Genomic DNA, 15106 nt, shown 5'->3' with positions numbered 1-15106 from the left:
AATCCAAAATTAGTAAGAAGTATTCACATTGGGGTGAAATTTGCGTGAATATATTGGGACACTTAAACCACCAAGTAATTAAATTTTCCTTGTAGCTGTTAAAGAGTATGTTTTGCCATATTTTACTCCTTTTAGAAACATGTAAACTGTAACATCATAGTATGCCTTACTGTAGTAACTTTAACGAAGTCAAACCCCAATTTTGCCTTTATCAGTAAACTTTCTTTGAGGTATGATCAACACTAATTTGAATAATATTCTATGGAAGTATTTTACAGAGAATGTTCTAAATTTTTACTTTCTCTTTTCCTTTCAGTCTCTGTAATATACAGATTTGTTCCAAGTACCATAAGAGGAACTTCTATGAACTTTTTGACACTATTCAATGGATTTGGTTGTTTCATGGGGGCATTGCTGGTGGAGATGGTGTATGTCATCTCAGAAGGTAAAAATAGGTTCATGGTATGCTTACATATATATATTGATTTGATGACTAGAGAATTGGGAGACAAAATCTTAAAAGAAGGGCTTTGCCAGTGTAGTCTTTTTTTTAATTGATCCACTTTTGCAATTAAGATAGAATTAAGATAGGAAATAGACTCTTGCTGTATTCATTAATTTCTGGGAATTGTTTTTCTTTTGATAGGAGGAGGTAATTACAGAATGTCACTTCTCATGAGACCCTGTCTGCTGTCTTTCTTTAGTGTATTATATTCTTATTAGATCTTTCAGTGAGGTCATATTCAATAATGCCTCATAACTGGCAGAGATAATCTTCAGGAAAGGTAAGTCCTGTGGAAATGTAGGCGAATGGGGTCTATGGATGATCTTTTTTCCCTGTGATTTTCCAGAAATCATGTCTATGCAAACCAAAAGAAGCTGTGAATTGAATAGAAAATGGTCTTGAAAAATTTTTCCCATAGTAATTGATCAGGAGATACACCCCATCTGAAAAATTCACATACAACAAAAAAATACTACTCATACGTGTGCTGACAGAAAAATCAACAGAATGACAATGATTAGATGTCATGGTGAAATGTCTCTGGCTGTATTTTAAATCCACAAGATTTTTCCTTTATTTGTTCTAAGATGCTAACATGGCTTAACATTTTTTTAAAATTTACTTTTGCTTATTGTATTAAAATACTACAAACTTGTTCTCTACTTTCAAAGGTATTTACAGTTGTGCACTTAAAATAATGTAAAAAAAGTGTTGGTTTGGGATCTCCTGTAACAAATTTAATTTACATAGTTTCCAACTATGGAAAAATTACCTTCTATGAATGAGAAACTCCTTTTAACACTATCTACATTCAAAAAATATTTATGGATGACCACTCTGTTCCAGGGACCATGTTGGATAGTGGGGATACCATGACAAGGAAATAAACACTCCCAAATCCTCACAAAATTTTCAGGGGCATAGGGAAGAAGTAAAATTAAGAAGGATAAATTTGATGATAGGTAGAGTAGAATTCTAGGGAACAAATGTACAATCCTTGATTGATTATTAATAAGATGAATTATTGCCCTTGTCTTAGTTAACTGAGAGAGTGGAACAAGCGTGTATTGCAATACTTCTTGTGTGCCGGGCTCTGTCCTACGTGGAATTTGTGAGATATGGTTCCATCTCTCAAAGGATGAAAATTCAAACTGTCATAATAACTCTGTGAACAGCAGCAAGTTGTTGACTGCTCTGGTGGTTAGATTCTTTATGTATAAACAAGGAACCAAGCACTGGTATTAGAGTTTTATAGGATAACCAGGAAAAGTCTTACCTATATCTCTACCTAAACATCTTTCATGTTCTGCATACATTTATTTTCTTCAATAGTACTCAATGAAGATGTTTCTGAAATTTTTTTTTTTAAGATTTTATTTATTTGAGAGAGAGTGAGAGTACACAAGCAGAGGGAGCAGCAGGCTCCCCACTGAGCAGGGGGCCAGATATAGGACTCTGTCCCAGGACCCTGGAATCATGACCCAAGCCAAAGGCAGACACTTAACCAACTTAGCCACCCAGGTGCCCTGAAAATTTGCTTTTAAGAATGTCTATAATCAAACCATATTTGACAAATTCTAGAAGAACTACAAAGTCAAATATTACTATCAGTTTATCTTTTATATGAATCTACTTTTTTCCTATGTATGTTTGAGAAACATACCCAGTTAAACTGAGTATCACAAGACTATGCTCACTTGAATCATTAGCCATAAGTTCAAAGGTTCCCCAGAACGGCCGTCACTTCTGATAAGCTGGCTATAAATGTGGAGGTCCCCCCAGACCCCCTTCGATTTGACAATTTGCTAGAATGACTCACAGAACTCAGGAAAGCACAGTACTTATGATTACAGCTTTACGGTGGCAAAAAAATACAAGTCAGAACAAGGTCTAAGAAGGTTCCAAAAGCAAAACTTCTCTCTTCAAGGATGCAGTGGCCAGCTGGTGCACCAGTGTGTTACAATATGCAGAATATGGCCAACCAGGGAAGCCTCCTTGAACTTCAGGGTGTGGGATTTTCATTGAGGTTTAATGATGTACCCAGCATTGATTGCACCATTGACCATGTGATTGAACACAGTCTCTGGGCTCTTTGCTCCAGAGTTGGGCTACCGCATGGCGCAAAGCCTCAACACTCTAATCCTGGGCTTGGTGTTCCTGGCTGGCCAGGCCCTTTTTGGGTCATTTCTGTAGAATTAACCATCAGGTGAACCTGGAGGGGCCCACCCTGTATAACAAAGGCATTCCATTTACTTAGAAAATTCAATGGGTTTAGTGTTTACCAAACAGGACCCAGGACAAAGGCCAGGCAAATTCTCTATTACACACAATTATTCGTATCATCCACTTCATTGAAAACCTACATTTTTCTTGAGAATCTGAATAATATGATAGGAACTCTTACTTACATTATTGCATTTATTGCAACAATCATATAAAGGCAATGTTATCCTTATTTTTGAAATGTAATCAAAACAGAAAAAAAAAAGCAAAGTGGTCGTGTCATCACAACTAGTATCTGACAGAGATCTGACCCTTTCAGTATTCTGAAACCAACATCAATATTGCTTTTAATACACCAACAGCTATTACGAGTCACACAGTGTGAGGGCTTTTTTAATGACAGTTGTTAGTTCTGAAAAACAACCTCCTCGGATGGGGGTCGGCATGTTGGATATTACTGACAATATTCTAAATATAATAAAAGATGGATAAACAAAAGTCTATATGATTTTGGTGGAGTTCACCAAGGACAAATGGTGAGGACATCTTAGCCACATGGTTATGAGTGGAATGCTCTGTGAACTTGTATTCAAGAGAACACCATTTACATTACTACTTATTATTTCAATTTACTTATTCTTTTAAAGCTTTTTATTGGTGGTGGTGGTGGTGTTCGTGATAATATTGTGTTACATTAAGTCTTCTCCCAATAAGTTAGAATCTTTTTTTAAAATTTAAACTCAATTAGCCAACATGTAATACATCATTAGTTTCAGATGTCGAGTTCAATAATTCATCAGTTGCATATAACACCCAGTGCTCAAAAAATATGGAAATCTTCACAAATTTGCATGTCATCCTTGCGCTGGGGCCATGCTAATCTTCTCTGTATCCTTCCAATTTTAGTATACATGCCGCCGAAATGGGCACCCAATAAATTAGAATCTTACAATTGGATGTTAACGTCAGAGGCCATCTAGTCTAACATTGTACCCAAAACTAGATGTACAGCGTCACCTAATACCTAGAAAATTTCTCTGCTTTGCACGTAACCTTGTCTGCCCATCTGCTAACAACTATGTTCCACAGAATAAGTCTAATTTTCTATCCACATACCAACTCTTCCAACATTTGATAAGTATTCAGAGAAACAATGAGGTATAGTGTTCAAATCCAGATGGTCTAGAAATGTGTTCCCAGTTTCTGTGCCGGTAACAACAATACAGAGTTCATCATGCTGTTTTCAGGATTAAGTAATTAATACACACAGTATGTGCTCCATATAGATGGCTAGTGCTATGATCTAGTACTATGGCTTCTAGGATTAATCTTTATCAGCCTGGTGTCTCTCTCCCTTTCTCTCTCTGCATGACAACAGAGATTGTGTTAACTATTTCAGTAGTTGCATTGTGCTTATGGTCATATAAAACCTGAGGCTTTTTAAAATTTTGTTATCAGTTGCTCTCAGTTAAGTTTCACTCATCCTATCACAATATTTTTTCTGATTAAATGCAAGACTTTATCCTTGATAAATGGATAACTCACCATCTTAAGTAACGGACATTTTTAAAAACTTGATTCGGTCACCCAGTGAATTACTAATCTTTATTGCTTTACTAGCTTTATGTAATCTGCAAACTTAGTAAGCAAGTTCCTAGAATTCATCCAGGTAATTGACAAAATTGGTGAATTGGACAGGACCAAAAATAGAGCCTTGTGCAAAGTTCCCACAGACCTCACTCACTGCCAGTTATCAACTAATCTTCCCCTTTTGGATGTAATCAGCTCCCACTTCTAATTGCTATCATTTAGCCCATGCTCTTCTCCATCTTTCCCTAAAAGATGTCACGAGAGACTTTGTCATATGTTTTTCTGGGAGCAGGATATATCTATGTTTGTGATAATCCCTTTAGCCATGAGAATAGAATTCATCAAGAAAGGAGATGATGTTATTTAGAGGATTTGGTTCTTGTGACCCTAACTTGGCTCACGTGACTAACAGGGCCCCTAAAAAAGAATGATCCTTTGACTTCCGGTAGGTCACCATCTTCCCGAAGACTGTTTTCTCTTATTTGAAAAAGGGAATACTGCACTCCATTTTTCTCAGAGATAACGAGAGGATAGAATTAAATAGTACATTTGATCATTTTCATACCAGAGGTTCTTTTAAATAGAAAATTAAGTCATATATGATATAGTAGCCTCTCTGGTTAAAAACAAGACCAGTCTTTCAGTCAAACAACCAGACCAGTTTTTTTGACAGAACCGACCAGAGCGACACCAGCGCTGCAACTATGTACTTAAGCCTCCCACACGCCTCTGCATTCATTTAGGATATAAGATATTTTAAACCTTTAAGGATTCATGTCAGCTGAGCATGTGTGTATGTGAGTGTGTAAGTGTTGGTCTATGATTGGGAGAGATGATCAGCTCTCACAGTCTCCCAGTCTCCAAGCCGCATTAGTCATTTTTAGCACCATGATGGAGAATGGTGTGAATGCGGTAAATTCAAAAGATTTCTCAAAACTTGACTGTGCAGACAGATAACTGTTAGAGTGACATTTTCAGTACAAGTGAGAAAACCGATCCTTCTGGGATCTCTAACTCTGAGTGCTTTAAAGGAAAAGATACAAGACTAAACCCATCCTCCTACACTAATCATTTCAGGAATAGTTTCTCTAAAAGTAGCAATGCTAATATGAGGGAGTGAAAAAGTCAGGCAAGCTGCTTATTTCCACTATATCCCATTAGCAACCAGATCAATTTTCTCACACTCATGGGTTCAAGCTTACCTTTTAACAAAAATAACAAAACAGAATTCAGTGGAAAGTGACATCTTAGTTATGGACGTGCAGGTGATTGAAAGATCCAAAGCAAAAATGTCTACGGGAAAAAGAATAATTGGGCAGAATCAAGAAGGGGAGGAGTACATCTTCTTGTCCCTGTTAGTCCTTCCTCCTAGAGTTCAGGAGAGGAGCAAAGGATTTAGCTGTTTGATTCCCATCAAGATCATTTTAAATTAAAAATGTAATCATTTAAATTCCTCATTTGAATGTCTGTGGTTATCGAGACCATGGACAGCCATGTCAGCCTGAATCACAGAGTCACTCTTGAAAGAGGAATTTACAGTTGCAGTAAACTTGAAAGAAAATATTTATACACCTGGAAAGCTATTTAACTGGATTCCATGGGTCCGTGTTTATTTTCCCAGAGAGATTTCTTTCAAATTCATGCCAGTGCCTCAGGTCCAGCCTCACCTGGATTTCGAGATGAGATTTTTAGACCTAAGTGTTAAGGCCAATTTCATGTTAAAACCTGTTTAACTATTAGGTTCTGCTTAGCCAGAGCAATTCCATATTGCCTAGGTAGCCATATTGTTGTTTACATCCACGGACTTCATTCCGGGAATAAATGCCCCAGTAGTTCCTGGTATGGTTCCGGGTATCCATTCTGGGGGTAAACACCTTAACAATAGAAGCCACGTACCGTGGGTCTGCGGTTATGCCCTATAAAACCAGCCTGTGAGATCAGGAGAGGGTCGCTCTCTTCGGAGGTGGCCCTGGCCGGTCAGTCTGACTTCTAATGCTTGGCATAGAGCAAGGCTTTGCATAACTTTAACTTTGTCTCAGTCTCATTCCTTTGATAACGGATCCCAACACTAAGCAGGGAAAGCGGCCTGCTACTCCATCATTTACCTTTAGCTAGGCCATACGCTACCTGCCTGTCAACTAGATCAACTGACAGGCCCCTGCTAACTCTCACAGGCAAATCCTGCTCGCTTCCTCAGTCAGAAGTAGATGCAGAATCTTCCTCACACAATGAGGTTATGAATCTCAGATACAACTTATCCTACACCCCCCAAACTTTGGCCGCCAGAGACCCTTGGAGCTGCTCCAATGCCTCGGGTTCATAACAGTACTAAAGCAGATTTCAAAATACCCTTAGACTATGGGAAACAACTATCCACTGCTATGGGCTCACAAGAAGAAAGAGCAGATTTTTGAGCCAGACAACCCCGAATTCAAATTCAACTCAGCCCTTAACAAGCTGTGAAATCTTGAGCCCGTTCCTTCTCTGAGTCTCAATAGCTCTATCTCTAAAACTGTGTCACTAAATAACTTAACTTCCAAGATTCCTATAAGGACTAGAGGAAATAGATATAAAGCATCAGCTTAATAAAAGTGCACAGAAATAAAGATTTATATTGTTGTTATTGTAAATTGATTGGGATCTCAACTTTTTCCAAGTGAGCTAGGATTTATCATGGATATGATGATCTGCTGTAGCACTCCAATAACTCTTCAAAAAAAGAACGTGTTCCATAAATGAGGATATCGGGTATCCTATTCAGCTTCAATTCCAGCTCTGGATTGGAATGAGATGAAATAAAGCAATACTCTGAGATTCTTCTTGGCCTCATGGACCCATGTCATTAGCGGAGCTTCCTTTGTATTGAAAACATACAACTCTAGATGAAATTAGATATGCATTAGTGCTCACTCTAAGAGTGCCTGGAAATAGTATCGACGTTGACACTAGAAGGATGAGTGCTATTTGGCTTGGTGAGCATAGGAGTAAGTATTTGTGGCAGAGACTACCTATACCAAGGCCTGGAGGTAAAGAATTACTAGGCGCATCAGAAGAACTCAAAAATCAGTGACCTGAAAATAATCAGCAAATGGGAGGAAATCGCATGAAGTCAGGTTGAGGAATTAGGTGCAAAATTATGCAGGACCTTGGGCTTATAGGAATTTTTTAAAACTTGAATGCAATATGAAATCATAAAGGCACCAGGCAAGTGACATGATCTATTTGTTTTGAGATCACTGTGAATGCATTATAATTTAGAAGGGGGGAAAGAATGGTTTGGGAGAAGCATACAATTGAACTAACCCCAGCAAGTCTAGAGGAGGGATGAACTAGGGAAGAAATAGGGAGATGGAAAGAAATGAATGGATATAAGCTTGATGTTAGAGGTAGAATCACCAGTGCCTAGTGGAGTCAAGAGGTGGTAGGATGCAGAAGAGAGGAATGGTATCAAGGAAGCATCCAGATTCTGCCAAGGGCAACGGGATGGACAAAAATTTCATTTACTAAATGGAGAACACTAGAAGACAAACGGATTGGGAAACTTGTCACCTGTTCATTTTTTAACATATTAATTTTAACATACCTGTGAGACATCCAAATAGAAATATCTAGAGCTCCGTAAAAAGATCTGCCTTAAATACATAAATATTAGAGTCCTTGGCACAAAAATAGCATTGGAACCCGTAGAAGTAAATTAAATTACCTAGCGTAAATATTGAGAATGAGAGCAAAAAGGAGCTCAGTACTTAGACCTGAAAAGCCCCATATTAGAGTTTAGTTGGAGGAGGAATGGCCTGCTGAAGAAAGAAAAGCAGCAGCCAGAGAAGTGTGCGTGTATATGCATATATTTATTTTCTGAAGATAAAGGAGAGGATTGTTTCAAATAGGAAATGATAAACCGGGTAAAATCTTACTGTGAGATCAAATAAAATGAAGAATGAAAAACATCTATAGATGTAGCCACAAACAGTATGATCACTGAAAACTTTACCAAGAGTCATTTCAGTGGTGAGAAGGGAATGAAAACCAGTTTGGAGTTGGGTGAAGAACATTTAGGAAGTGAGTAAATAAAGGCTACCACATTTAAACAACTTTTTAAAGGAACTTGGCAATGAAGAAGATTTAAGAGATAAAGCGGGAGCTAGATGGGAATGTGGGTAGGTTTGCCAGACTTAGCAGATACAAGTATAGGACACCCAGTTACATGTGAATTTCAGGTAAACAATGAATACTTTTTTTGGTACAAGCATGTCCCATGCAATATTGTGGACATACTTTACACCAAAAAATTATTTGTGCAATGTTTAAGACACGGTTACCCTAAAAAAATAATTCATTGTTGTTCTGAAGTTCAAATTTAATGGTGAGTCCTGTATTTTATCTGGGAGGTTAGGTGGGAGTTCGAGATACTTTTTTATTTCGAGACATACTTGAGCATATTTTTTAATATATATTTTTTAAATTTTTTAATTTTTTTAATTAACATATAATGTATTATTAGCCCCAGGGGTACAGGTCTGTGAATCGCCAGGTTTACACACTTCACAGCACTCACCATAGCACATACCCTCCCCAATGTCCATAGCCCCACCCCCCTCTCCCGACCCCCCTTCCCCCAGCAACCCTCAGTTTGTTTTATGAGATTGAGAGTCATTTATGGTTTGCCTCCCTCCCAATCCCACCTTGTTTCATTTATTCTTCTCCTACTCCCTTAAGCCCCCATGTTGCAGCTCCACTTCCTCATATGAGGGAGATCATATGATAATTGTCTTTCTCTGATTGACTTATTTCACTAAACATAATACCCTCTGGTTCCGTCCACGTTGTCGCAAATGACCAGATTTCATTTAATATTTCTTTTTAATTTTTTATTGTGCTATGTTAGTCATCATACAGTACTTGAGTATATTTAACTAAGGAAAACATCTGGTGATGGAGAAGCTAAAAATGTAAGAGAAAGAAATGGAGATTAAGATCTTACTGGAGGGTGGATCCCCGCACTCATACAGAAGAGAGAATGGGGAAGATGGGTGCCGGGGAAGCAGAGGTGTGGTTCTAGTCTTGGAAAGATGCTGGCACCTACCTTTCAAGACTCCTGGGTTTCTTTATGACGTGGGCAGCCAGCCATCCGTGAGAGCAAAAGGGGGTTCAGATGGAAATGAGGAATAGAAAGAGCAAAGAGCTAAGAACATGTTTCACACCAGCGAGAAAAGAGGATTTAGAAGAGAAGCGTTAAGATTGCCAGCAGTGTTGAAGGCCCAGTTGATGCTGGTAATCACGAAGAGTGATACCAAATGACCGAAAGCATGATTTTGTCCAGTGGTATTCATTCAGATGTCCAATGCAGTTATGAAGCTGTCTGGTAGATTTTTAAATGGCCTAAAGAACCCAGAACAGGAAAAAAAGTACAAAATCTTTTCTTGAATTAAAGTAATGTGAAGTGAATCTTACATGCGATTTCCCTCCAAACCTGCAAAAGAGGGGGATGGATCTCTTTTCAAATTCTGAAATAAGTCTATGTCATTAGCTGACTGAAGTTACAAATTAGAGAACACACTGTACAAATAAGCAGATATTGGGCAAAATCAGTTCCTGCTGTATCCATGGTGTTATTTAAACTCACCATTTTACTATTTTAAATAGCTCCACTTTGAGGTTGACTTATAAATTCAGTTCACAAATCCGTACTAGGTTCCTACTATGTGCCAGCCCTGGACAGATAGTGAATTAATAATACCAAGGCTGATGTTTAATTAACAAGAAGAACCTTATAGAAATATTTGACACTCAAATTAATATCAGATATATTCATTTGACTAATGCTATTACAATTACAGTTCATAGCTAATGGCATTATCGGGCTATTATCACAAAGCATTACCTCTCTTCTAAAACTCATTTCCATGATAATTCATTGAAATCATCATGAGAACACACTATCTTGATGGGTTTTTACCTCCCAATGCTCTTCAACAGAATGAACTCACCCTTATAAGAAAGCCTGTTCTCCCAAATATCACCCATGCTCATTCTTTCTGCAGTTTAGGTGAACAATGCACAGCGATTTCTCCACAGCTTTGAAAGACACAGTGTCCCTTCCTGGAAACAGCCACCTAACTTCATTTTTATCCACAATTCCCAGGAAGTACAAATGCAAATTAAAGTCTCCACATGCAGACTTGTTATGAGAGCAAGGTATCAAGCTGTGCAGATTTGGGGCCCAACCTCAGTTCACCTATTCAATCAACAAATAATTATTCTGTCTCCTTTGCATGACTCCAGGCAAACAGCTCAGCCTCTCTGTGCCTCTGTTTCCTCGTCTGTAAATTGAGGGTAATCATAATTTGGGTACTTATTAGACAAATGCGAAAAAGTGGTAGAAAAGCCAAAGTTAGCATATAGTTGTTAGATATTATTTCCTTCAGGTATCATGAAAATTAATGTGTTTTAAAAATTAACTCAGGTAGGAGAGCTATGAATCTCAAATGAAGCATTTAAATCAGGTTACTGAAAGGAAGAAGGAAAGAAATTAACATTTATTAAGTGTCAGTTATATGCAGACCTTGCTGTATGTATTTTGCAAAGATATTATTTCATTAAATCTTCACAACAATTCTTTGGGGGTGGATGTTTGTAGCCTCATCATGCGTAAGAGGAAAATGAACAGAGAAAGGTATGTCAGTTACCCAAATCTTACAGCAGGGGTGGATGCCTGATTCCCAGGCTCCTTTTGCTACACTAGAATTTATTTCCCATGGCACAGAAGCACGTCCATCCTGGAGAATGGCTGTTACACGTTTTTAATTACATACTTCTTCGCACATAGGAAGCGAGGGATAAAGTAAGGTATAAAACCCATTTCTGTTCTGTCTCAACAACTCTGGACGTTTGCTAGATCCCCAGCATTACAAAAAATAACTGAAAGGGGAAAAAAAAAAAAAGATCTAACAAAGTCTGAGGGGGAAATAATGGCTCACTGTGCCCAAAAGGCACATTTTAATATTTTCAAAGTCCCATTACATTCAAAATAAAACAGTGCTAGTGCAAAGAGGAACTACAGAAACTTCCTCCGAAAAGACAAAGCAGAAATACACCTCCCATCAAAAGCAATATGCCGTAGCCCTTAAAGTAATGTATGTATATTTGAGATATTTGGTAATCCTAGGGTTTCAGTAAGGAAATATAGGGAGCTATCATGGAAGTTGAGTGAATCTTGGGTTTCAGAATAGACTGTTTATTGTTACTTGGGATGTTGTGATTTCCAAAATGATATCTTAGGACAGTTGTAGAAACAGCACCTAACTTGCGAACTGGAGCACAAGGTTGCTATTCGATACTACAGCTGCTGAAAAAGAGTAGGTTGTGATGGAAGACTACCCTTTTCCATTGTTTTATCAAAAACCAGAAGTGAGGGGCGCCTGGGTGGCTCAGTGGGTTAAGCCGCTGCCTTCGGCTCAGGTCATGATCTCAGGGTCCTAGGATCAAGTCCCGCATCAGGCTCTCTGCTCAGCAGGGAGCCTGCTTCCCTCTCTCTCTCTCTCTCTGGCTGCCTCTCTGTCTACTTGTGATTTCTCTCTGTCAAATTAATAAATAAAAAAAAAAAATCTTTAAAAAAAAAGAAAAAAAACAGAAGTGATTTAGGGAAGTCAGCTTTTCCAAAAAGTATGCTTGATGAAATGGTTTTCAAAGATTATTTTTTGCCGTAAAGGTAATATGATGAAATAAATCCAAACTGTAAAGGAGCAGGGGAAAGACCAGTAAGAGGATGACAATTACTGTTTGGGTAAATTCTTTCCCAATATTTTTTTTAATTTGTGTGCATGTGTGCATGGGTATTAAATTTATAGAGATTTTAAATGAAATTGGGGTCTGAATAAACTCTGCTGAATTCTCAATAAAATAATTATATCAAGTTCCCGCTTTTTTCCCCTTACAAGTATTGTGAGCATATTTCCATGTTACTTCAAATTCACACACACAAAAAATCCCTCATTTTTTTCCCCCTAGAATCCTGGAAATGGGATTACTCATTCAAAAAGGATAAACCTTTTTTTAAAAGATTTTATTTATATATTCGACAGAGAGAGAGAGAGATTGATCACAAGTAGGCGGAGAGGCAAGCAGAGAGAGAGGCGAAACAGGCTCCCTACTGAGCAGAGAGCCCAAGGCAGGGCTCGACCCCAGGACCCTGGGATTATAACCTGAGCTGAAGGTGGAGGCTCAACCCATTGAGCCACCCAGGCACCCAAAAAATAAACATTTTTTTTAAAATATTTTATTCATTCAGTTGACAGAGAGAGAAATCGCAAATAGGCAGAGGCAGGCAGAGAGAGAGGGGGAAGCAGGATCCCCGCCAAGCAGAGAGCCTGATGCAGGGCTTGATCCCAGGACCCTGAGATCATGACCCAAGCCGAAGGCAGCGGCTTAACCCACTGAGCCACCCAGGTGCCCCTGGATAACATTTTAAAGACTATTGAGAAGTAAAGACAAATTGTTTTCTAAAAGGCTGCATCAATTATGCACCACTGCAGTAGAATAACACTTGTTTCAGTGTGTAAGCTGCAGCCCTGAGCATAATCATACTTTGGTTTTTGTTAATATGATTGGAAAAAATTATATTGCATTACTACTTTAATTTGTATTTTTCCAAAATGGAAATTCAAATTTTTAATGTTATGAATACTTTGATCTTTTCTCATTCATAGAATGCTTGATCATATTTTTGCCCACTTTTCTTTTTGGTCTATTTGTCTTTTCTCTTTTTGAATTTTAAACAGTTTTTTAACTTTAGGGATATTATCGTTTAGTCAAATTTATTGCTAATATCTTCCTAGTTTTAACTTAACATTTTAATTTCATAGATGAGTTTGTTTTGTGCAAGTATTGCTGATACATGTGATGAAATCTATCAACCTTTTCCATTGCGATTAATATCATTGCACTTATCTGTGGAAATTTCAGTAGTTTCATATTTCAAATATAATATTCTCATCCTTGTGGACTTTACCCTGTAAAGTGTAGTGGTGGTATAGGTACCCACTTATTTCCTTCAAACAACAAAATTTCACAGCATAACTCAATTTTTTTTTTGTGAAAAATTAGTTAATCTGTAAGTACTCCACAACCATAGGATAATCAGAATGAAACTAATCAGTAATATATACTTTAATATATTCTTAGTTCTTAGGAGATTCTTGGGCTATTTCAGGATTACCTTTGAGCTGCCTCTTGATTTATGATATATATTACCTATCAACTATTACTAATCATACTTCTCCTATGGTTAGTCTTCATTTGTAAAAATCTTATTTCCTAGGGTGTATATTTCCAGATGGATTTTAAAATCATTTTATCAGTTTTCCCCAAATCTTGTTTTTATTTTAATAAAATACGTAAAACTTGTTTGTTAACTTAAAAAAATAAAACTTTTATAATCTTTTGTGTTCTACCTAAGTATATAACACAATTTTTTCTTTATTCAATGTTAAATAATTCAGTTCAGTAAGATTTTCTTTTCTTCATATATCCTGAACATTTCTTGTTGGACTTATTATAAGCATTTTATGCTCTGCTTCTTTTTGCTGTTATGAACCGACTCCTTTTCCCTCATTACAACTCGCTGACATAATCACTATTATATAGGGGGATTATTAATATTTATGTCTGTGCCTTGCATTCAACTTCTTAAACTTTCTTATTTAATGTATGAGAGTATTTTAGCTTACCTTAAGTTTACAACAAAATTATCTAATCTTAATTATAATTTTTTTAAATCATTTTTTCCAATATTAACTCTTATGTTTTGCATCTTTACCAGGACATAGAACTTCAGAGCAATGCTAGTACCAGAAGACAAGTCACATTTTATTCTGTTCATAATCTTCATTTGAATCTCTTTTATTTTTTATTAAGCCTATCTGTAGGTTTATCAAGATAATAGTGAAGGGTATTCTTTATCAATGTACTCTTAATCCCCTTTACCGACTTCACCCATCCACCCACCTCATCTGTTTGTTCTTTATAATTAAGAGTCTGTTTTTTAGTTTGTCTCTCTTTTTCCTTATTTATTCATTTGTTTTGTTTCTTAAATTCCACATATGAGTGAAATCATATGCCATTTGTCTTTCTCTGACTGATTTATTTCACCTAGGATTATACTTTCTAGCTCCTTGCAAATGGCAAGATTTCATTCTTTTTTATGACTGAAAAATGTTCATATATATATGTATATAATGTCCACACACACACACACACATCTTCTTTACCCATTCATCTATTGGTGGACACTTGGGTTGTTTCCATGGTTTAGCTATTGCAAATAATGCTGTTATAAATGTGGGGCACATGTATCCCTTTGAATTAATGTTTTCTGTTTTTGTTTGTTTGTTTGGTAAATACCCAGTAGTATGATTACTGGATTGCAGGGTAGTTTTTATATTTAGTCGTCTTCAAAAGAAGAGTTTTATCGAGAGACAGTATTTACCAGTGAAGAATTTATGTGGATTCCCTTAGTCTCCTCCCTTTCCCTATTTTTAATAAAGTCTTCTGTGAAAGTACACCGATTAAAGCACCAAGTTACTCTGAGGAGCAGACTGCTGGGCTGGAATGAGAATTTTACACCATTTTCTGGTTGTCCAACCATCTGATCAAATGATGTGATTGTAAACTGGTCTCAAGCATACATGACTCTTGGATGCTCCCTAAAAATCACATTCATGTGTAATGTGTTTCTTGGAAAGCTATGCTACATGAATGCAGTGTGTCTTGCTGGTCATGCTCCCACTACTT

General features: G+C 37.2%; 1 protein-coding gene across 1 annotated transcript in view; it reads left to right on the top strand.

The window, feature by feature from the left end:
- Positions 1-15106, top strand: part of SLC15A5 (solute carrier family 15 member 5) — a gene marked incomplete at both ends in the record, with an annotated part of 79176 nt that overhangs the window by 55726 nt on the left and 8344 nt on the right. Inside the window, one exon of the mRNA XM_082742395.1 lies at positions 317-445. Within this exon, the coding sequence (XP_082598521.1) occupies positions 317-445 (129 nt within the window). The remainder of the gene's footprint in view (positions 1-316; positions 446-15106) is intronic.

The sequence above is a fragment of the Mustela nivalis genome, assembly GCF_964662115.1.
Source record: "Mustela nivalis genome assembly, chromosome: 7".
In the NCBI taxonomy this organism is placed as follows: Eukaryota; Metazoa; Chordata; class Mammalia; order Carnivora; family Mustelidae; genus Mustela; species Mustela nivalis.
Note: the sequence above shows the minus strand (reverse complement) of the source record. Positions and strands in the feature narration are given on the sequence as shown.